The sequence below is a fragment of the Vigna umbellata genome, chromosome 11, assembly GCF_029865625.1.
Source record: "Vigna umbellata cultivar VRB3 chromosome 11, Vumbellata_1.0, whole genome shotgun sequence".
NCBI classification, from domain to species: domain Eukaryota; kingdom Viridiplantae; phylum Streptophyta; class Magnoliopsida; order Fabales; family Fabaceae; genus Vigna; species Vigna umbellata.
This window is the reverse complement of record NC_142175.1, coordinates 7,060,831-7,085,170: the sequence shown is the minus strand read 5'-3', so window position 1 is coordinate 7,085,170 and position 24,340 is coordinate 7,060,831. Positions and strand designations below refer to the sequence as shown.

Sequence of the window (24,340 nt, the reverse complement as noted above, 5' to 3'; positions counted from 1 at the left end):
CGGGGTTCAGTGGTTCAAGCCCTGATTTCCGCGGCCACTACGGTGCTTTCACTCCACCTCGAGCCTCCTCGCACTCGACTGTGGGCTTCGTCGCTCCCCAATGGATGAAGCTGGTGACGAGAGGCTCGCCCGGATGAACCACGCCGCCAATAACCAGAGGGAGCTCGACGGATCTGGATGCAGCGAGGAGGAAGCAGCAGCTTGGATGCAGCGAGAGAGAAGAAAAGTCGAGAACTTTTTTGGATCTGGATGCAGCGAGAGAGAAGATGCAACGGAGAGAAGAAAGTGGAGACTTTAACCGTGCAGCAGAGGGAAGAAAGTGGAGACCTTTAACCGTGCAACAAAGAGAAGAAAGTCGAGACCTTTAATCTTTTTTGGAGCTTGGATGCAGTAGAGAGAAGAAAATTAGTACGCAGGTAACTGAAATTGACTATAAGGCACCGGTTGCTGGCCACCCGAGGCAGTAAAGCCTTCTAACTGACTATATGGCACCGGTTGCTGGCCACCCGAGGCAGTAAAGCCTTCTAATTGACTATATGGCACTGGTTGCTGGCCACCCGAGGCAGTAAAACCTTCTAAAAAAGCTGTCACTCTGAATTGCAATGTACGAAGCAAGAGTATACGCTTCGGTTCTTGTGTGACCCGAGGCAGTATCACCCTTCCACCACGGGTTACAATTTAACAGATGCGTATAATTTTTTAAGCTTCGGTTTTAACATAACCGAAGCATATACGGCGCTTTCGTAACTGCTTTTTTTACTAGTGTTGGTCTAATAATTATGTTATGCCTTTACTAAGTTAATTTGATAACCACCTTGATAATTTTTGTTCTGAACCCTTTCTGATCATTATCCAATAAGAGGGAGAATTTTAATATGCTAAATGCCGTAAAAAATCATATGATAAAGGGAAGAATATACTAAGGGGGAGAAAACTATTAAAGGGGATAATATGCTAAACACTAGAGAAATATAAAATCTAAACAGAGAAAGTCATATACTAAACCACTACAAGAAAAAGTTGAATTACATACAACCAAAATTCGTATATAAGACCCAAAATCCGTATATAACAGTTGGTTACATACGACTTATATACGGACAAAAATCCGTATATAAAATCATCATAGCTAAATTATATACAGATTTATCCGTATATAAATTATATACGGATAAATCCGTATATAATTTATACCCGTATATAATTTATATACGGATAAATCCGTATATAATATCTGTATATAATATATCAAAAAAATATTTTTTTTACATACAGATAAATCCGTATGTAACATACAATAGAGAAAAAAAAATTATTTGTAAAAATAAAAAGCTTTAAAACAAAGAAACTTACAATATAAATGGGTGATAATATAGTGATTAAAAAGTCTTGGTAAAAGTAAAAATTATAATTTAGTTGTTAGATATGTAAAAAATATCTCAATCATATTTTGTATAATTTAAGGACAAATTGATCTTCTTTGACATTACAACATAATTATTATTTTTTTACATATTAAATAACTAAATCAAGATGTACCAAGATGATTTGCCTTTATCATAAAACTACTACAAAATCATAAAATGAAGTGCAAGTGATGGCAAACTTGTATAAACTGACATAACATGGATGACATGTTAGCATAATCATTTATTCATTACATGGATATCTCAAACCACTTTCATCTTCAGGAGTGAACAATTACACTCAAAATTTATGAACAAAAAAGAATGAGAACATTACATTTTTGTAACTAATTTATCTATACAAATATTCACAAACAGAATTGGAGTACTTGGCAACGGATGAAGCTGATACTCAGACTTCGTCAAAGTCACTGTTTTGGAATGTATTTCCTTCCACCTCATTGTCAAGTTTCTGCAACACAGTGAATTTTGTCATTGAAGACAATAATCCAAGTTAATGTATAAGTATGTCAAACCTATGCAAAAGAAACAAAAGCAACAAATCATATACCATAAAAAACCAATTCTTCCTTAACTTGTTCTTTTATCAGGAAAAAAAAATTCTAATGTAGTATTCATTCCATCATAGAAACAGTAATATAAGCAGCGGCAACAACAAGCATGTTTAGATACTATGGAAGGATTGAGGAACAAAAATACTAGAGGAAATTAGCTTGATTGGAGAAGCTTCTTTTAAAAATGAAGAAGTGGTAAAAGGAATACAAGAAGCAGCACCGTACACTGCACTCATTTGCTTAGGAGGAGGTGGTTTTATTTTTGAGAAAGAAAGTGATTCATTGCTGGAAGAAAAAGATAACGGTCCACAATTGAGAATAAAAAAAGGGAATGAAAATGCTTCATGGGCTACACGTGAAAGAAATAGCAAGTCATTCAGTCCTTTCTCTTAAAGCACAATTATTGGTTTGCAATCCAATACACCACACGTCCTGCACACAAAGACGTTAAAGCACATCCAGCTGCTTGGTCCAAGTGGAGCCTTGAAGTCCAGCTGCCACTGGTTGACGGAGGAAGGTGGATGAAGAAGCTACATCACGTCCAAGGCAGCACACGTTAGCTGGGAGCTAAAGACAGCAGCTGCATATGATCCAACAGCAAGGCATGGACATCCAGAAAAGAGCCCACGGCTGCCACATGGTGAAGGAGTGCTGCTGGCTGGAAGGATGGAAAAACACACGGTACTTGAGCAAAGCATCACGTGCAGCAACAACAGCAAACCTTCAAGCTATAGTTCACAGTCCAGCAGTGTGGTGTCATGGAAGCAGTCCAGCATTCCAGTAGAAGCATCCAGCAACCACCGAGAGCACATAGTTGGATGGAAGAAGCGGTCCAACAGTGATGCAAGTCCAGCAAGCAACATCTTCACGCTCACAGCAAGGTGCTCCACGGCCTTGATTGAAGGGGTTGCTACGGATGTGTGAAGGGAGATGAGGAGGCTACGGTTGGTGTCTTAGAATGGAGAAGAGTTAAATTCTTGTTGGAGCAGCTGGAAGAAGAACACCACGGTCCAGCTTGAATGAAGATAGCAACAGCATCACCAACACCAGCAGCAACAACACTTTGGAAGAAGAACACCACGGTCCAGCTGGGAAGAGAGGTGAAGATCACAGATTGGTCCAGCAGGTGAAAAGGAAGGCAAACATCCAGCTGAGGAAGGAGCACACGTTACGGAGCTGTGGGAATGGTGCACGGTTGAGCTGGGAGATTCATTGGTTGGAAGAAAAGCACATACGGTTGTTTCTGGAAGCAAAGGCAGCAGCTTGGTTGAGCACTTCACGGTGATTGCTAGAATAGAAGAAGACGGCTAATGTGGAGAGAAAGAAAGAAGCATGTTGCTGAAAAATACAGCAGAGGGCTGTAACAGCTAAGAGGAGAGCACGGAAATGGAAAGTGCAGCCACCCACGTTGGAGTCTTCACGGTCCAGCAAAGTGAAGCAGTAGCACACGGTGGCTACTGGAACCATGAAGAGACACACGGCCATGGCAGCAAAGATCGAGCACGTCCAGCTGAGATAAAAGAAGAAGACAAGAAATGGAGGGCCCCACCTTAATTTGTTTTGGCACGGCTAGGAGCATTTGACGAAGGAATTCAGGAAGGCAGGGACGGCTAATGGGAAACTAAAAAACGGGAAACCGGGCTGGAATACTGGCTGAGATGAAGGAGGAGAAACGCGAGTTGGTTCTGAAGATTGGAAATAAAATGGAGAAGCAGCAGTCTAGTCTAAGTAATAAATAATCATTTAATTTGGATAGAATGTTCTAAATATATTTATCTAGAGTTTGATAAACAAGCTCTTAATGGTAATCATTAGGTGTAGCAATAATCGTGATAAGAAATGAAATTTACAAAAGCAACACTTTATTTCATATTATATGATGCAAATATCTGATAAGCTTTCAGCGCTACCTTTCATTAGTGATGATAGTTGATAAATTACATCAAAAGAAACAAAAACTTTGAATCGACAATACCTTGTAGCTGTGATACGAGTCAACTGCAACATCCTCATTGCTTCTGTCTTCTACCTTTTTTGCATGTTAATTACTATATATCAATAATTATATAAATTTTGGAAAAGATCTTCAGTATAACCATAAGAGAAAATCAGAATCATATATATTTACCTGGATATTTGTGAGTGAAGGTATCCCAAATACTCGGTCCTCTACCACCCTCGTTGGCTGCACCTTCATACTGCATACATACATAATCAAGCAGAGCAGTCAAGCAGAGTAGTCAAACAGAGTAGGATGTTGTTTGGTTCTGATTTGTGATGGAGAACCCTAGAAAAAGAGGGTCTTTTTTTTAAGTTTTTAAAATTGGGTCATTATAAACCCTACCCCGAAAGGCCAACTACATGTGTTGGCCTCCGATCTAGACAACAAAGCTCAAGCCCGCATAAATGCTTTCACGTGAGTGAACGAAAGAAAGAAAAGAAGAGAGGAATTAGGGTTTTCGGGTTTTATGAATTTAGGGATTTAATGATGAACGAAGAACATGACTTACCACATCAATGAACAATGAACGAACTCTGTGTGTCAAGAAGTAGGAAGAACGATCTTCATCAGCGAGAGCCCAAGCGATGAACACTGTGAGTGAACACGAACCAGCGGCAGTGAATGACAGACTGAGTTGAGAGTGAACGAGAATGGAGGCAACGGGAGGGGCTGAACTGAGAGTGAGCAAGAGGGAGTCAGACTTGGGCTTTGTATATCAGTGAGTGAGCTCGGAAGGCTTCGTATATCTCTAGAGAAGGTGCGACAATGACTGGTCTAGGGGAGCACTGATGCGTCAAGAAAGGAGAAGAAACCTACGGTTCGTACTTTGAGAGAACTTAGAATAGTGACTAAGATTATTGATTAATTTTGAATGGAATTTGTAAAATTTTTAGATTTTATAAATTGAGGGAAAAGGGTGACCGTAAGAGAGGGAAAAAATGTAAAATTTTTAGATTTTGGAAAGTAGTGGGAAAAGGGTGACCGTAAAAGAGGGAAAAGAATTTTTAGATTTTATCTTTAATAATTATTATTTTTAATTACATACAGATTATACACCATTATATACGGATGTTGGTTTTCACAAATTTTTCCATTCTAACATGCTAAACTTTATATATGAATTTTATATACAGAAAAAATCCGTACATAAAGTCTGTATGTAATTCACTTTCCAAAATCCGTATATAAAATTTGTATATAATACATATATTATATACGGATTAAAATCCGTATATAAATATCAGTATATAATTTGCATTTTTCTTGTAGTGAACAAAGTTCTTTGTATGCATCAAATAAAGGGAGAGAATGCATTAAATGATATCGAATTTTAATATACTAAACACTAAACATTGTTTAGGTACCAAAGTCAGGGGGAGTATACCCTTGTTATTGATTCTAACACTCTGATGCTATCAAACTTTGATGCCATTAAAATCTTGACGATTGTCAAACTTTAGTACAAAGCTCTAATCCCATAAAATTTCGATGTTTGTCAAAATATAATATAACTCTAATGCCATATATTTTTTACGTTTGTCAAACAAATTTTAATACTATGATTGCATAAACCCTTGATGTTTATCAAACAAATTTTATGATTTATACTCTGAAACCGTTGACATTCCCTAATATTCAACATTCTAGAATATATCTTGTAGACTATAAAATGATTAAACGTTCTTAACTATATAGTCTAACAAAATCTTCATAGATATATTTTGTTTAGCATATTTATTTGTTAACCATCAAAAAAGGGAACTTTGTTAAGACAATATTGTTTAGAGAGACTAGATTGTTTAGCAACTAATGTTTTAAAGTTAAACAAACAATACTCAATGAAATATTTCTTATAGAATGTAATGTCTAACAATTCTATGTGCTAAAGAATAATACTAAATGAAATGTGTTTATTAAATATTTTTGTCTATCCAAAGTATTGAACGAGATAAACACTTATAATAAATGAAGTATTTTAAAGTAAATTCTATCCAAACAAAGGCAACGTCTAATCTAATGTAAACATTCAAGTAAACGTTGAGCTAAACACTATAGCTCAAGATTCAATATTTAAAACTTTTGAGCCACTAAGCGTCTGACAAAACGAATCATGTAAAATATCATTTGTAAAACACTTAACACTATCAAATGATATATGATTATCTGACATCTCAAACACATCTAAAGCATTGACACAAAAAGATGCTAAATGCCTATAGAACTATTAACAGAATGTCTAAATACTATAATCTCTAAACGTTTGAACGTTACAATTGTTAATCGATGCATTGAAACTTAGACAGCTTTATAAAACAAGCGTTTAAAGATTATATCATCTAAATGTAACACGTCAAACAATTTACCTTCAAACGATGCTTTTATCAAAGGATGCTGACATGAGCCAAAGTGTTTTAAACATGTAACGTGCGTAAAAATCATCAATGTTTAAAACATTTCATGTTGTATGAAAAAGTGATTCTTTACCTACATGCTTTGCTCTCTTTGTTTATGTAGGTAATGAAAAAACCAAATTTTATTAAGAAACTCTACACAAAGAACAAAATGTTTTATCTTTGAAAGACCATACAAGACATTCATGGAATGTTTTATCTCTGAAAGACCATAGAAGCTACTTGTGAAAGAAAGAGTTGATAAAACATTGACACTCTACAACATAGACCTGACTCTGACCAACTACTTAAAAAGGCTATGAAGTCTATTTGGAAGTTAACTCTATGTCCATTGGTTATTTCTCAAAGAAGGCTATATAAAGAAGACTTGTACATATAAGAAAGAGACAATATAAGAAAGATCATTGAATACTTACTTTGTTACTCTATCTCAAAGCTCACATCGTCTAAAGCTCTTCATTTTAAAAGAAAGAGCTTTACAAGTTCTCAAATTTATTGTGTTGTATTTATCATCTCACTAAGAGTTATTTGAATATGTAATCGTATTCAAAACACTTATTGTGTTTGTATATTTAGAAGTGAATTAAAAAACTTCTATTGTTTAACTAAGTTGAGTTAAACGATCTAGACATTTGTCTAGGGTTGATACCAGAAGTTATTAAGCTCGAACTAGTCAAGTTGACTAAGGGAACCAAGAGTGATTTGTACTCATTTGTAATTTTTTGAAAAAGATTAGTGGAACCCTCAAGAGGTCTTAAAGAAGACTAGACAGGTAACTTAGGTTGAGTGAACCAATATAAAAATACTTATGTTATTGTTTCTCTTGTTTAAAATGTTTTCCTAAATTCTTTATTGAAAACACACACATCTAACAACTATTGCAAACCGTCTAACCCCTACCATAGTTATTAAGCGTTGATTTGCGAAAGAATTTAAAACACTATTCACACACCCTCTGCCCCCTCCTCCCCGCCTCTCCCCTTCCTAGGGTTTTCCTACATTTCAAAGTTCTACATGAGCAGTTGATCGAAGTGTCAAACAAAGGAAGTTTGGTTTTGCTCTATTTTAGGAAATCTATTTCTTTGGTTGTATGTAGAGCGTAAAGGGCATGTAACTTTTGGTGACTGTTAGTTGCTTTTTGATCTAAATGGTAGGCTTAAAACTCTAATTGAGGTTTTTGGTGTTGGTTTAGGTGATCTCTTGTGTTTAGGTGCCTTAGGGAGTTGTTGGTTAAAGGATAACATCTTGTCTCAAGTGAGGAAAGCTAATTTTAACTTTACAATCCTTGAATACTTTAAAATTTTAACTTTTCATTAATGTTAGTTATTATTTTAAAATCATAAAGCTCAATCTGTCATGAATATGTTGGTTATGTATGAATGACAATTTTGGTGCCTAGATTGGTGCAACAAGGGTCACGGTCAAATGGTTTGAAGTTAGACCAAAATTTGTTTTACTATGTCCTTAACAAGAGATTGGATATGGCCAATGGTGCTTACCTAGGTATTCCCATTAAAGGCTTCTCTTTATTTTAAAACAAGCCTTTTTAAAACTCTATATTTTAAATCTGTGATTTGCTTGAAAGGGAACTCTTTTTTTTATCTTCCCTTTGTTTTCTTCTTAACATTTAATAAGTTTCTTATTTTGTGATAAGCTCCCAGTCAGTACAAAATTTGACATGAGAAGTGATTTGGGTGTAGTAAGGAATTATATGCATGTATGATGGATGTTTCTACATGATAATAAGGTTTATATCATGTTTGTGTTAGATTTTTCCTATGAAAGTATGTATGGTTTTATAAGGTTTTCCTATGATAATATGTATTAATGCTAAGAGGGGACAAATGTATCTTGTTTGAGGGTTTTACCGTGCAAATATTGATTGTAAAGAGTGGTATGATGATCATATGTAGTATGATAGGTTTGTTTGGGTGGTAATCTACATAAAGATGAGTTTTGGATGATTCAAATGATGTAATGTATATATTTGGGTTTGTTTACAAGGGTAAGTGAAGCTTGAATGCATGTATAATGTGTTAAGTATGATTGTTCATGGTTTAGGGATGATGTTTATGTCTTTTTAATACTTGATGTTTATCCAAAATGAGTTTGGGTTCGACAGTAATCAATTATCTTAAATGATAATCAATTATTTGCACGCTGTTTTTTAGTTTCGTCAGTAGAATAATTAGTTATTTGGGTTAATAATCGATTATCCTTTCAAATATTGTAATGCTAAAAATTTGGTACTGTAGTTGTCTATAATAATCGATTATCATTAGTGATAATCGATTATCCCAGTGTATTTTTGTTAGATAAGAGCGTTTTGGGGAAGAATGGATGTGGGACAAGCATATGAACTACAAAACATGATGATGTGTAGGGAATGAGAATAGTTTATATGTTTAGGGTCGTGTTTTTTATTGGTGATGGAGCATGAATTTGTGATGGAATGCACAAGGGTGTGTGTGACTAATTAATGAGCATGAGCGTTGGAGATTAGTCTATTGTTGTAGCTAGTAAATCCTGAGACTCTTTACGATTAACGGCTCTCTTTAGCATTGGTTGTTGAAAAGGGAGTACTCTCTTTGGCATTGGTTGTTGAAAAGGAGGTGATAATGATATTCTCTTTGGCAAATAGTTGTAGAAAAGACAATGTTGTTTGAGTGTTGAATCTTCTTTGGTGGGACGATAGATGTTTCACCATGTGTGATAGGGGAACAGGTCGAAAGCCAACAGAGGGATGACTCGAGCAGGCCTGTAAGGGAGACTACAAGTGGGTAAGGTAGGGTACAGGAGTGTGATAGAGTGTTGCCATGATGGAGTTCGTGGTTTGGTGATGCTTATGGTGTGGTTCATGATTGGGATAGTCATGATGGGGATATATCTATGATAATGATTATGTTATGGAAGATGCTCCTAGTTATGATATGAGTTATAGTGGTGTTACGATAATGGTGATAGTAAGGTAGTTAGCATAGGTGCTAATGACTTGATAGATCAAGGGTCTATGTGTGATATGTTAGTGATGACATCAAGGGTCAAGGATCGAGAGTCAATGATCGAGGATCAGGGACCGGGGATTGATGATAGAGTAATTCGACATGTTTTGAAATGTTAGAGGATTAGGAATCTATTGTTATTATTACTATGTATGAGGTGGTTGTTTATGGCTGATATAATCAATGTGTTATATCTTGTTATTATGATAGTTTTAATGGCAGTTTACCCAATATGTGTTTGTGTTTGTGAATGAAATTATGGGCGATGATCATATATTATGTTATATGTGAGCAGATGATGTTACAGATGTTCTAGAAGCATGATAGATGCGAGAGATGACGGGGGACAAAATTGGAATTTTCTCTTTATTTCCATCATTTTTAATAATGTAATTGAACACGACTTTTTGAACCATTATGTTTTGAATTAGTTATGCACGTTGAATAAAGAGTTCTTTTTAACACGTTTCCACGTTGTTTCTGTTCAATGGGACCGGGAAAAACTCCTGCTGCCTCGCCCGAAAACACTCCTCCTCAACCGATCGGTCCTTCGCCTTTCGCTCTCCTTGCGTTCGTTCTCAATACAAATGGGTTGACCTGCAACAAACACTCCGACGCTCAAGTCAGAATTAGCCTTTGCAAGTCTATATAATTATCAAAGAACAGAGAGTTTACTACAAAAAATTAGATTTTTACTGGGGGTTAATTTTTCCGTTTCCGACGGTTTTAACCCCAGGAAAATATGTTACCCGCGGTTAGGAAAACCGCCGGAAAAACCTGCGTCGCTAAGTAATTACCGGCAGTTTTTTGCAGAACCGCCAGAAATAGCGGGGGTTTTCAAAAACCGCCGGAATTACCAGGGGTTTTGTGAGAACCGCCGATATTAGCAGGGGTTACTGAAAAACCGCCGGAACTAGCTGGGGTTCTCCTAAAACCGCCCCTAATTTGCATGGTTTAGTTAACCGGGTTTTAAAACCGCCGGAAATGTATCCAGTTAATTTTTTATTTATTTTTTTATTGTAATAAAATTAGATTATAAAAAAAATGGGTTTATTGAGAAAACAAACAATAAATTAATATGAACTAAAATTGAATAATATTGTATAAAATAAACAACATTGTTCAACCTAATATCGTTTGTACAACTAATAGATATTCATTACATATGTTCTATATAGATGTTCAATACATATATTCAATACAAATGTTCAATACTAAAAATATGACTCCTAAAGATATTCAATAACAATATCTAATTTTCTTCTTCTTCTTCATTACATCCATTGTTTGGCCCCTTGATCAAATACCTACAATATAAAAATGAAATCACAAAAAATTAAAAAAAAAATTCTTGAAAACTTTAAAACTGAGGGGTAACAAATTTTCTTATTTTTTCAGTTGAATTGTACAATTCTAGAGTTGTCAAATTAAAAGAGAGAGTATGTATCAAATAGTATATGGTAAATTAAAGCACAAATAAATCTCAATCAGTAAAACTTAGCAAAAATTGTACAGAATAATGAGCTGAATAAAGAATCATACAGTTATTTTGACATTGGTAATGCAATTATATTTTGCTATATCACATAATGATAAATAACCTTTTTATCATCACGTCAATGATATTTTCATAGCTATATATATATATATATATATATATATATATATATATATTCAACAAATGAAACACTGATATTACTGTAAATTTAATTATATCAATTGTGTTAAATTATATGTACAGTACACACATGCATTTCTAAGATCAAGAATATGGTTGATATTTGCAGGAACAACTTGAACAAGAAATAGATAGTGATATTCTTACCAGCAGCCGTAGTCTCACCAAGAATATCCTTGAATTGGTGTGAATCAAGTTTAGGACCTGAACAAAGCATTGAATAGAATAACCTGCAAAGGGAGGGAAGTTTACCAGATATCAAGCTAGAATCCTTTATCTGACAAAAACGTTCTTGCTATCACAATGTCTCTACCTATTAATTATATTAGAAAAATAATTACAAATTTGACACTTCATATTGTTTTCTTAAAAAATATTTTTCATATATTTTATTACTGTTTTTTGTGTTGCCAATTAATATCCTAAATTAGTAGTTAAAGAGTTAAAAATATATAATGAAAATATGACGAGTTGATGATATTAAATAATTAAAGGAAAAATATATTGATAAAATATAAATAATACGAGAATGAATCAGATAATAAAGTTGTTTTTATTAAAGATAGAAAAGATAAACGTCTAATTACAGTAATTAACCGATAGTAGCTTACGAACTTGAATCACTACAGCTATAAAATCACAAGGTTTCTTTCATCAATTCCCAAATGGAACAAACTTCATTATGATCAGAAGCCACAAGGTCCCAAGCAACTTCCATCCACTACTTTTTGCCATGCAAATTTTGTCCTTTTTCATTTTATTTATTTTCGGAACACAGCCCAAGATGTTGAAGATAATGCTCTAAATACTTGCAATAAGAATTGCATAAATAATAACCTACTAAACATCTCTACAGTCAAAGCATGGACCTTCCAAAGCAAAACAGTATTTTTAGGGGTCTTCACTACAGAGCTTGTTTCTTGCTAAGATTAGCAGGTTTTGCAGTTTTCTCCAAAATTTTATGAATTCAAATTGACGAGTGAACACCAAATACACAAAGCTTCACAATGCGGAATATGCATAAAATAAAACCAAATTTAAACCAACCTTTTCCTCTTCAAAGTCACTTTCAAAAGAATCCTGCAAAAGTTCAATAAATTTCACCAAAATATCAGAAAAGATGAATTTAATTAAAAACTATAAAACCAAAACCAATGGAGAAGATTTAAATAAAATACCTCTTAATCTGAATCACTAGTACTTGAGGTCTTAACAGGCTGCTTAGACACATGCACTGACTTGGCATTGGAAACCTTTTTGGCAGCCTTCTTCTGGAAACACAGAGACATTGGGTTTGTTTAAGTTCAATATCTGATTTACTTGATAAAAACAATCACAAACAACTAATCATTTGACTTCCAGAACATGAACCAAAAAGCACTATTAAAAGATAAATAAAATTAGTAAATTTACATTGTCTTCATCAGAGCTGCTATCATCAGAATCAGAACTATCAACTTTCTTCTTTGACACAGCAGGCTTTGACACAGTAGTTGCAGAGGGCTTGACATCCTGTATATTAACAATTATAAGAACAGAACATAACGCCCAATAACAAATTTATAAGAGTAAAATAAGCTCAGTTATCAATTGCATCCAATTACCCACAACTTACATCGTCTTCATCAGAGTCTTCACTTGAATCATCGTCTGATGAAGCAGGCAGCTTTGTAGTTGCAGATATTTTCTTTTTCTAATATTATCAAGCAAGTAAACCACGAGACAAAAAATAGAAAATTATTGCACAATGTTCCCACATATATTGGCGAAATAAAGATTGTCCAAACAGAAACACACTGAACAATCTACTTGATATAATTTCTTATTTTAATTCCAGATAAAATATACAACAATTTGGTGATGTCCCACTGAGTATAAAACTTACATCGTCCTCATCAGAGCTGCTATCAGAATCAGAATCAGAACTTCCACTTGGCTGAGTTTTCTTGTTAGAAGAAGTTATATTCTTTGCTGCAGTAGGGACCGCCTTAGTTTTTGGAACCTTAAAACAATATGGAAAAAAGAGGAACCGTAAATATTTCAACAAACAAAAATCCCAAATACTGAGTTGGTTTTCTCCAGTTGAGACATGATGAAACGTGTTACTCACATCATTTCAACAACTTATTTTTCTAAAGAACGAGTAGCAACGTCAAAATCCTGAAACTCCTCATATCACCTTCTTGATTTTCGGGGTTTGTCACAAAAAGAAGAAAACAAAGCTAAACAAAAACCAACTATAAACTAACACTGAAACCAAATACCAAATTCATAAAACATGCATCATGTAAATAGAGAAGAAAAAAGCTTTTTGCTCGTGGCGCAATGTTGCTCGTGGTAGCGGATTGCAATTTTTGGTTTTTTGCAGGTGCTGATTTGTGATTTGTGGTTGATCTATTTGTAGACTGTGGTGGTGATTTAGGGTTTTGCGTTTTGATTCAATGAGGGAACAAAAATGACGTTGTTGTTGATTCTGATGACTCACGGTGATCGATACGGGCGCGAGGTGGTGGCTGGAAGGTGAAGAAGATGGAGATCTAATGAAGGTGGCGCAGTGAATGACGGCGTGAAGGAGATGGTGGCCGACAAAGATGAAGAGTCGAAGTGGAAATGAAGAGTTGAAGTGGAGATGAAGAGATGAACTCAAAACGCCAGTGAAGGAAAATAAAAACGCGCTAAGGAAGGCAGATTAGGTTAACCAAAATAATATTTTACTCTGAAAGTGATTTTTTTTTTAAATATTTATAACTTAACTGCGGTTTCACGAAACCGCCAAAACTTAGCGGAGATTTCCCAAACCGCTGGAAATAAACCTCTGGTAAAATTGAATGTTTTTGTAGTAAGTGAATCAATCCACCTGATCTATCAATCTCTGGTTGGTTGATTCTAACAAAAAAAAATTAGTTCACCAAAAAATAATTGATTAAAGTGACTCATTAGTTCAATTTGTTATAAGTCAATTCATATAACGTGGGTTTGCTTTGACACTCTTAAATTGAGTGTATGAAATTGAAATTCAATTCTTTTTTATTGACAATTTATTATGAAAACTTTTGTAATAACAAGAAGAGTAATCCAATTATGACAATTATTTTGAATAATTGTTTCATAAGATTACATATATATATATATATAATATATATATATATATATATATATTCTGTAGCCTAGAATTTTAGTAGGCTATTGTAAACAAATTAAGTATGATATTAATGACTATTTATTTTCTCCAACCGGTGTCTATAACCAATTATAACCGGTGCTATTTCCACTTCTTGCACTAGTGGAAGTTCTTCCATTACCTACAAACCCAACAGTGGCACAGATCAAAACTCATAAGGAGAGAAAATCAAGAAAATCAAAGGCACGAGCTTCATTATTTGTTGTTGTCTCTCCTGAAATCTTTCTTAGAATCATGATGATAAAATCATCTTTTGAAGTTTGGAATTTCTTAAAAAAGGAGTGTGAAGGCGATGAAAGGATTAAAGGAATGAAAATTCTAAATCTTATTAGGGAGTTTGAATTCCAGAAGATGGATGAATCTGAGACAGTGAAGGAGTACTTTGACAAATTACTCAAAATCACAAACAAAGTAAGATTACTTGGTTCTGAATTTTCTGATTCCAGATTAGTACAAAAAATTCTTGTAACTATTCCTAAAAGGTTTGAAGCTACCATTACTTCCCTGGAAAACTCCAAAAATTTGTCCAATATTAGTTTTGCAGAATTGTTGAATGCGTTGCAGACACAAGAACAAAGAAGGCTTATGAGGTCTGAAGGATCTATTGAAGGGGCACTGGCTGCGAAGGCTAGCTCGAGTTATGGGCGAAAAGAAAAAAAATTTGAAAGTTACAGGGACAACCCTTTTTTCTCTCCTGGTAAACATTGTGGAAGAAAAAATCATCCATATTCAAAGTGTTGGAGAAAACCAGACCAACAATGTGAAAAATGCTTGAAAATGAGACATCATCAAAGAATTTGCAGAAGCAACAATCAACAAAAGATAGTCACACAAGAGAATGTCCAACAAAAGAATGTTGCCCAAGTTGTTGATGAAGAAGAAGAGCAACTTTTCGTGGCCACTTGCCTTGCCATTCCCAATTCAAGTGAGAAGTGGCTAATTGATAGTGGTTGCACTAATCATATGACATTTGATCGTGATCTCTTTAAGAAATTGGATACTTCTGTGATTTCCAAAGTAAAAATTGGAAATGGAGAATATATTGAAGTCAAAGGAAAAGGCACAATAGCAATTGAAAGTGTTTCAGGTACAAAACTTATCAAAGATGTGTTATTTGTACCTAACATCAGTCAAAATTTGTTGAGTGTTGGAGAGTTGATTCAAAAAGGTTTCAAAGTCATTTTTGAAAGTGATAAGTGTTTGATCAAAGATACAAATAACAATGAAGTATTCAATGTACAAATGAAAGGAAAACGTTTTGCGATTGATCCAATGAAGGAGGAGCAAACAACATTCTCTGCAACAAATGTCCACACTGAAGTTTGGCACAAGCAGCTTGGACACTTCAATCATCCAGCAGTTGTGAATATGCAAAGAACGAAATTGGTTCAAGATCTCCCTTGTCTTGAATATGAAATTCCAGACGGTAGAACTTGTCAACAAGGAAAGCAATCAAGACTTCCATTCAAACAGTCAACTTGGAGAGCTATAGAAAAGTTGCAATTGATACACACAGATGTGGCAGGACCTCACAACACTCCATCTCTAAATGGCAGCAGGTATTTTTTGATTTTTATAGATGACTACTCCAAAATGTGTTGGATATATTTTCTCAAATACAAGTCAGAAGTTGCTAGTATATTTTGGAAACTCAAGCAATGGATTGAAACACAAAGTAGTTATAAAATCCAAGCGTTGAGATCTGACAACGGCAAGGAGTACACTTCAAATCAATTTAATTCTTTTTGTGAGAAAGCGGGAATCGAACACCAACTCACAACACCATATACTCCACAACAAAATGGAGTCAGTGAAAGAAAGAACTGCACCATCATGGAAATGGCTCGATGTTTAATGTTTGAGAAACATTTGCCAAAAGAGTATTGGGCTGAAGCTACATACATTGTAGTTTTCCTTCTTAATAGGCTTCCCACAAAAGCTGTCATAAAGAAAACTCCATATGAAGCCTGATATGGTTTTAAACCCTCTCTGAAAAATCTCAAAGTATTTGGTTGCTTATGTTTTGTTTATATTCCACAGATAAAATGAGATAAGTTAGACAAAAAGCAGAAGCAGGGATTTTTGTCGAGTATAGCTCAAACTCTAAAGCTTATAGAATTTTCCAACTAAACACTACGAAAATTTTAATAAGTAGAGATGTTCATTTCATGGAAAATGATGAGTGGGATAAAGAACAAGTAGCTGAATTTCATGATCAAGTTTCAAAATCTCAACTTGATACAAATGATCGGATTGATGACATTCCAATTAGAGGTATGAGATCAATTTTGATATTTCCAAAGATGTAATGCGGCTGTACTTGAACCAACAGATTTTTGGGAAGCAGAAAAAGATTCCAAATGGATTGCAGCAATGAAAGAAGAACTCTTAATGATTGAAAAAAATGAAACGTGGAAGTTGGTGAGAAGACCCACAAATAGAAAAGTGATTGGTGTGAGGTGGGTATTTAGAACAAAGTTGAATTCTGATGGCTCAATCAACAAGCATAAAGCGAGACTTGTTGTAAAAGGGTATGCTCAAATTTTTGGTGTTGATTTTTCTGACACTTTTGCTCCTGTTGCCATATTATACACAATCAGACTTATGCTTGCAATAGCGGTACAAAAGGGTTGGAAAGTTTACCAACTTGATGTTAAGTCAGCATTCTTAAATGGTTTATTGGAAGAGGAGATTTATGTTGAACAACCCGAAGGTTTCATTGTGAAAGGGCAAGAAGATGATGTGTATTTGCTTTAAAAGGCTTTATATGGCCTAAAACAGGCCCCTAAAGCATGGTACATCATAATTGATGAGTACTTGATGAAATTGGGATTCAAGAGAAGTCTTAATGAAGCTACCCTCTACATTAAAGGTGATGAAATACATTTCATTTTTATCTCATTATATGTGGATGATTTGCTGGTTACAGGAAGCAATGAAGAACTTGTGAGAAAATTCAAAGAAGATATGAAGCAAATTTTTGAGATGACAGATTTGGGGGAAATGGCTTATTTTCTAGGAATGGAAATAAATCAGAAAAATGGAGAAGTATTCATCTGTCAAAAGAAGTATACTAAAGAAATTCTAAAAAAGTTTAAAATGAATGAAGGCAAGAGCGTAGATACTCCAATGTGCCAGAAGGAAAAGGTGAGCAAAAAGGATGAAGCCAAACCAGTTGATGAAACTTTTTATAGAAGTCTAGTTGATTGCTTAATGTACTTTACAACTACTAGACCTGATATCTTACATTCTGTAAGTCTATTATCTAGATTTACAAATTGTGCAACTGAGACACATCTTATTGTTGCAAAAAAGGTTCTGAGGTATGTGAAAGGAACATTAAATTTTGGAATCAATTTTTTTGCAAGTCAGGATGATACACTACAAGGATATTCTGATAGTGACTGAGAAGGCTCACAGATGGCTTGAAAAGCACTTCAGGCTACTGTTTCTTGTTTGGATAATGTGTGTTCTCATGGTGCTGTAAAAAACAAATCACTGTAGCACAATCTACTGTAGAAACAGAATTTATTGCAGCCAACGCTACTGTAAATCAAGCCTTGTGGTTAAGAAAGATTCTAGTGGATTTAAATATGAAGCAAGAAAAATGCACTAAAATATTTGTTGACAATCAAGCTGTTATTTCTATTTCAAGCAATCCTGTTTTTCATGGAAAAACCAAACATTTCAATATCAAATTATTCTTTCTCAGAGAAGTGCAAAAAGAAGGTACAGTTAGTTTGACATATTGCAAATCTGAGTTTCAACTTGCTTATATATTTACCAAGCCTTTACCAAAAAGCAAGTTTGAATTTCTTAGAGAAAAGCTTGGAGTTTGCAGCAACCAAAGTAAGGAGGAGTGTTAAAGTTATACTTCAGTTGCAGCAGCAGTTACAATAATTTACTCTTTCATTTAATTTCTATTTTATTTTTTAAAAGATATTTGACTGTTTCAAACATCTTAGTCAGTTTCAAATTTTTTAGGAAGTTGTTAAACATGGAATCGTGTCCCATGTATTTCGTCTTTTATGCTTTGTGCAGTTTGAATTTTTTGTTGTATTTAAAGTGTTCATCAATTCAATAAAAGATGTAGCTTTTACTCAAAAAATCTCCAACAGTTTATTATTTTGCAAACAGAACCAGAAACAAAAGAAGATAAAAATAGACTTCCAATGGTTTAAAAAGTAGAACATGATAGAAAGGAGGGGGTTTTCCTAGGGTTTAGAATATAAAAGGAGAAGAAAGAGAGAAGGGAAAGGAGTACAAAAAGATTCGTGTGAAGGGTTGGAAAGAAGCAAGTATTGGAAGTTGTCAAGGCAAGAGGATCGGGCTAGAGTAGCAACCAAATGAGGGGAAACTACCTGAGTGAGTGAAGGTAAAGGGAGTTAAATTTTTGTGTATGATTATGTTGGTAGTATGAAATCACATTTTCTTCTCCTTTTTTAGATGTGTCGTGAATGCATGTGGTTGTTGGGAATCTAAGTGTAAGTCAAAGTCTCACATTGAATAGAAATGAGAAAGTATAACACTATATAAAAATGAAAGATCCATTAACCTATTGCTTTAAGGTTTTTGGTAGAGAATGATGTCAATCCTTTATGTGATTTAACTCATATTTTATTGGTGTTTATATCTTCCTGTGAACCTTCACTAATAAAAAAACAAGATTTAACTCGTGCATTTGACATCGGTTAAGTTGTAACCGAAGCAAAAAATGGCGCGGTGACATTTTTGTAGTTATCACAAATGAATATGCCTTGGTTCAAAAAGAACCGATGCCTAAAACTGGTGCGGTGACATTTTTGTACTTATCGCGCAAGGTATATGCCTCGGTTCAAAAAGAACCAATGCCTAAAACTGGTGCGGTGACATTTTGGTAATTATCGTTCAAGGTATATGCCTCGGTTCAAAAAGAACCGATGCCTAAAACTGGTGCGGTGACATTTATGTAATTATCGCGCAAAGGTATATGCCTCGGTTCAAAAGGAACTGATGCCTAAAATTGGCGCGGTGACATTTTTGTAATTATTTTTTATTTTTTTGAGAACGTTTAGGCATCAGTTCTTTATAGAACCGAGGCCGTAGACCCTTATTGCCTCGGTTAAAAAAATAACTGAGGTAATAACATGTGTTTAGGGTTAAATTTTGCAAACAGAGATAGAAGTTATGCCGCTCCTCTCTTTTCTCCCATTTTCTTTCGTTTGCAAGGGGGAGGCTTCCTTCCTCTTCGTTGTTCTAATGGAGGCGCGATGAAGGGATCTTCAATGGCGTGATTGAGGTGTGACGAAGACGCGGCGGGGACGCAAGGGCGGTCATTCTCGTTCTTCTTTTCTTTGTTCTGATTCGCAGCGAAGGAGGAAACTTCCTTCCGTCTCCTTTTTCTTATTTTGTTTGGGTTGTTTTATGTTTAATTGATGCTCTCACCAGTACATTTAAAGGAAATGGCACCGGTTAAATTCGCTAATAGGCACCGGTTTTTGAACCGAGGCATATTCAGACGAGGTAAAAAGTGATCAACTTTATGCCTCGGTTCTGGAACGAGACAAAAAACGGTACGATTCGGCCTCGGTTATCAGAACCGAGATTGTTCTTCTCCTTATACTGCCTCGGTTGAAGGCTAAACCGAGGCAGTAGGGTCTTTTTTTTTATTTTTTATTTTGGTTATGCATTATCAGTAGGGTTTTTGAAGAAGGAGAGAACTCAGATTAAGCAAATCCCTCACCCCTTTTTGTAGATCTGAACACATTAGCTTGCTTTGAAAATGATGGCAAATTAACAGAAGAATTTAATTTTGGTGCCTCAAGCAAATTAACACAGAAAAGTTAACACAGGCAACATCACATCTGACCCTAATTTTACCCCAATCTCAGATTCAAAGAAGCAAGTAATACCCCAATCTCAGATTCAAAGAAGCAAGTAAAACAAAATCTCAGATTCGAAAAACCCTAATCTGACCCTAATTTTACCCCAATCTGACCCTAATCTCAGATTCACACCACCACCATCAACATCAGAAAAACCCTAATCTGACCACCACCTCCACCACTATCACCGCCGCCACCATTGACGCACCACCACCGCTTGCTCTTCCCTCCAGAGGCGACGCACTCGCAGGAGATTTTGGAGACCGAGAGAGCGACGGAGCGAGCCAGCGAGAGAGTGACGAAGCGAGACCGAGGGGAGAGAGGCGCGAGAGCGAGGGAGGCGCGAGAGCGAGAGGGAGGCGAGGTGAGGGGAGGGAGGCGCGAGAGCGAGAGGGAGGCGAGGTGAGGGGAGGGAGGCGCGAGAGCGAGGGAGGCGAGGTGAGGGGAGGGAGGCGCGAGAGCGAGAGGGAGGTGAGGTGAGGGGAGGGAGGCGCGAGAGCGAGAGGGAGGCGAGGTGAGGGGAGGGAGGCGCGAGAGCGAGAGGGAGGGAGCGAGGTGAGAGGAGGGAGGCGCGGGAGCGAGGAAGGCGAGAGTGAGGGTAGGTTTTCGCGAATATTTGGGGAAATAAGAGGGTTATATGCCTCGGTCCTTTTGGCCCGAGGCAGTAGAGGCTGATACGCCTCGGTCCCTCCTACCAACCGATGCAGTATACCCCTTTTTGGCACCGGTTTTTTTTAACCGTGTCAGAAACCACTAATTAGGCACCGGTTGCTTTCACAACCGAAGTAGTAACCTTTTTTGGCACCGGTCAAGTCTGAACCGAGGCCTATAAGGTCTCGTTAATTACAAAACTGCCACCGTGTCTGAATAGACAGCGGTTTGGTGTAAACCGAGGTCTATTGTGCGAGTTTAAAAGCCCATTTTGTACTAGTGTCTGTAGGAGTGGTGGAGTTTGATTCTCTGCAGGTGGTGGTGGGAGCATGTCGGTCTCGTTCTTTCTTCTTCGTAGTGGAATCTTTGATGATGGTGGTATGAGATGGAGTGGTAGGCATTGATGGATTGTAGCCAAGGGCTAACAACTCATATGGCGAATGGTGAAAACGAAAAAAAAAACCTCTACTGCCTCGGTTGGATTTGAATCGAGGAAAAATCACACACCTTTTTGCTTCGGTTCGGAACCGAGGCAAAAAGCCTACCCCTTTTTGTCTCGTCTGTATATGTCTCGGTTACGAAACCGCTGCATATAAGCGAAAATAACCGCTATCATTTCCCTTTAATGCTTGTCTTTAATATACCCAATAGTGATATGGTCAGTCTAAATACATGTACATGGGACCCATTGATAGTCACGTAAACAACATGTGTGGCATGGGTTCTTGGTTTGATGCATTGGGTTTCTTATTTTTAAATGGGGTTCCTTGTGTTTTGGGTTGTGTAACTATGTTTCTATGTAATGGGCATGAGGGTTCTTTAGTTCATGCAAGAGGGTGTAGATTCTTGGCCTTTTTTTTTCATTTTCAAAAATGCCTTCCATGATGCATGGGGTTTCAAGAGGGAATATCGTGAGATATAACCTGACGTTGTGTTTGGGGTTGTGTGATATGTGAGATCTTGAAGGCACCCTGATTGATTGTGCCTTCGCCAGGTGATGTTAATATTGGGTTTGGGGTGGGTTATACACTATTAAGATGTTCTTATACAAGACAAGGGTGAATCACATTAATAAAGGAATGCGGGTGGAGGTTGTACCAAGGTATTTAGGTGAATCACACGAATAAGTAAACTTAGACTCAATATTAGAATCAAGTTATCAAAATAACTTTTAAATAGATTTATTTTTCCTTAAATTAAGTTGCTTTATAATAAATTAAAATCTTACATATTTTAATTAATTTATGCAAAACTAACTTAAAAATAAGAAATTTCAATTGAAATCATTCAAATACCATTATATCTAGAAATTTCTAAAATTTCTTATATACAATTTAAGACAATTCTATGTTCAACAATGAATAGAACTCCGTTGATGATGAATAGTGCCCATATTATTTAATACCTCCAATGTCATATTTTTGAATAATTTCCATCACTTATAGTTTATTGTTAATAAACTTTAAAACAACTTTATGTAAATACTAAATTATATACAACAAATTATTCTGTCATGAGTTCTTTTAGGAATAAATAAATATATAAGAAAAAAATTCTTTCATAAACTAAAATTAACTAATGTTAGTTGAAAAATTGTAATAATTTCTTATTTTTCTACTAGTATTAGATATGATTCAAGATAATTATTTTTAAAAAATAAACAAGGAAAAATTATGATTGAATAATAATATAACCTATGGTTATATGTTTTTCTATATATGGCAAAGTGATAAATTAAATCACTATATATTATAAAGACAAGAATCATTAAAAATATTAAACACGTACCTTTCTCAGATATATCTCCCACAATACAGAGTTGAGCTCGGTTCCCAATGGAATAACCTCTTCGAAATCAAAAGTTAGCATCCCATCGCAATACGTTATTGACAGTTCCTCCAAGGATGGAAAACCTAAACTCCCTCTGTAGAACCTTTTGAGCTTTGATAAACTTCTAAGATTCAAACAACTGAGTTGCGGAAATATTATCTCATCCTCAGATTCCTCCCCATCTTCCTTACACACTATCTCTTCCATTGAATTACACTGTCTTATGTCCATTCGTTTGAGTTTACCCAAACACTTCGCTGTTGAGGATGTCAACAAATATGATAAGCTATGGCAACCATATACTTTCAAATATGTCAGATTGGAGAAAGACACTGTGCAGGCTACCAAGTTTTTTAAACTCCAACAACTAATGACTTCAAAGGTTTCGATGTTTCTGACAAAGGAATTCGTCCAAGAGTTCTCTAGCCCAATGGAAACCAGCTCTTCAAGGGACTCCAACTGTAATACTTTCAGCTGCTGTAACACATTATCAGGACTTTCACGACAGAACATCTTCTTGAAGGAGCCATCACACACCACAAGTTTCTCTATATTAGGAACCTGTTCTACAATTTTATATCGAAATACATCCGAACCCAAGCAGAGAGTAAGTGCTTTTATGTTGTGTAGGATGTTTCTCTTAAATTCTCCTTGCAAAATCATATCTACTCCACTTTCCCCCAATTTCAAACACTTGATTAGCTGAGAAAAAGCACATGAAAAAGGATGTTATTTTTTGATAACTAGAGATCCATCTCTTTTGTATACAATGACATAAATATGACAGATTCCTAATAAGTTATAGTTGGTGGCAAATTAGCCACGTGATGGCATTGTACGTGAAATTTTCATATTTTAATTTTCGCAATATTTCGTACAACTCATGAAACAATGACAAACAATTATAGAAACCGATGATTCTATCTTTAATTTACAGTCGAAGAGGAAGTGACAAAACAGTAAGTACATACCTTTCCAGAACCGACTTGATTCTCGGTATGTGATTCTAGATCTGTAAAAATGTCACAATACAGTGAGCTGTAGTAAAAATATTTCAAGTTGGGTAAATCCCTTAGTTGCAATGATCTCACAAAGGGACATGAAATTTTAAGCTCTAGCTTTGTTCTTGGATTTATATTATCCTCTGCAAAAATAGTCAACAATCCTTTACATTCTTTCACTACTAGATTTTCAAGTTTCAAAAGATATTTGTCTTTTGATGCTGGAAACACACTTGTAAGGCCTTCACATTTCTTAACACAAACTTCTTGTAAATGGTTCATGCTTACAATTACTTGAGGATCTTCATTCCAAACATTCTTCAGATTTGGCAGTTTCGATATAGTTAATTTCTTCAGAGAAAAAGGGAGTGTTTGCCCTATAGATGTCACATCTCTGCTTTGTGATGTACATTTGACATCAAAAATGGATTTGACAGAATCACAGTTTCGAACTTCTAACGTTTCCAAACTAGTTAAGAAAGGAAGCAAACTGAATGGTAGAACTACATATGATAAAAAATCGCAACCATCCATAGTTAGAGATTCCAAGAAACTGAAGTTGGAGTTTGGGATGGGTCGTGAGCCAAGACATAACTCTTGTATATCTCTCTCACCCAAATTTGATGTACTCACCTGCAAAAGAAATTAGATTTAGATTTTCATAACATCCAAATTTGTTTGAACTGATAACTTTTAAGATGAATTATGAATGTACATTTAAATCTTAAAAGTATGTATA

The 24,340-nt window shown here is 35.5% G+C and overlaps 1 protein-coding gene and 1 long non-coding RNA gene across 5 annotated transcripts; both read right to left on the bottom strand.

Moving 5' to 3' along the window:
* Positions 1–3,953: 3,953 nt before the first annotated feature.
* LOC148190875 (uncharacterized) lies at positions 3,954–4,789 on the bottom strand. Its single transcript, XR_015782865.1, has 3 exons — positions 4,492–4,789; positions 4,110–4,179; positions 3,954–4,010 (listed from the first exon to the last, which is right to left on the bottom strand). It is a non-coding gene; the product is annotated as an uncharacterized LOC148190875 (long non-coding RNA).
* Positions 4,790–10,485: 5,696 nt separating this feature from the next.
* LOC148190874 (putative disease resistance protein At1g61190) lies at positions 10,486–24,256 on the bottom strand. Of its 4 annotated transcripts, XR_015782863.1 has the most exons (10): positions 23,890–24,009; positions 23,572–23,612; positions 22,559–23,302; positions 12,960–13,076; positions 12,690–12,767; positions 12,488–12,586; positions 12,253–12,345; positions 12,122–12,154; positions 11,222–11,304; positions 10,486–10,703 (listed from the first exon to the last, which is right to left on the bottom strand). XR_015782863.1 is itself a non-coding variant. In XM_088101623.1 (7 exons), the coding sequence occupies exons 1-6, from the start codon at positions 24,133–24,135 to the stop codon at positions 12,256–12,258; spliced, it is 1,692 nt and encodes a 563-aa protein (XP_087957749.1). In that variant the 5' UTR covers positions 24,136–24,256; the 3' UTR covers positions 11,219–11,304; positions 12,253–12,255. The 4 variants fall into 4 exon arrangements, 1 of the variants encoding a protein (XP_087957749.1); XR_015782861.1 differs by having other exon boundaries at positions 23,572–24,256; XR_015782862.1 differs by lacking the exon at positions 12,690–12,767 and having other exon boundaries at positions 23,572–24,256.
* Positions 24,257–24,340: the final 84 nt, after the last annotated feature.

What these genes read in the sequence shown, in the direction of transcription:
- LOC148190874 (XM_088101623.1), bottom strand. Translation starts at nt 24,135, where the DNA reads ATGGATGGTTGCGATTTTTTATCATATGTAGTTCTACCATTCAGTTTG. An exon ending in ATCAAGTCGGTTCTGGAAAG is followed by an intron (nt 23,303 to 23,571) that starts GTATGTACTTAC and finishes GCTTTTTCTCAG; the next exon opens with CTAATCAAGTGTTTGAAATT. An exon ending in AAGACTCTGATGAAGACGAT is followed by an intron (nt 12,587 to 12,689) that starts GTAAGTTGTGGG and finishes GTTAATATACAG; the next exon opens with GATGTCAAGCCCTCTGCAAC.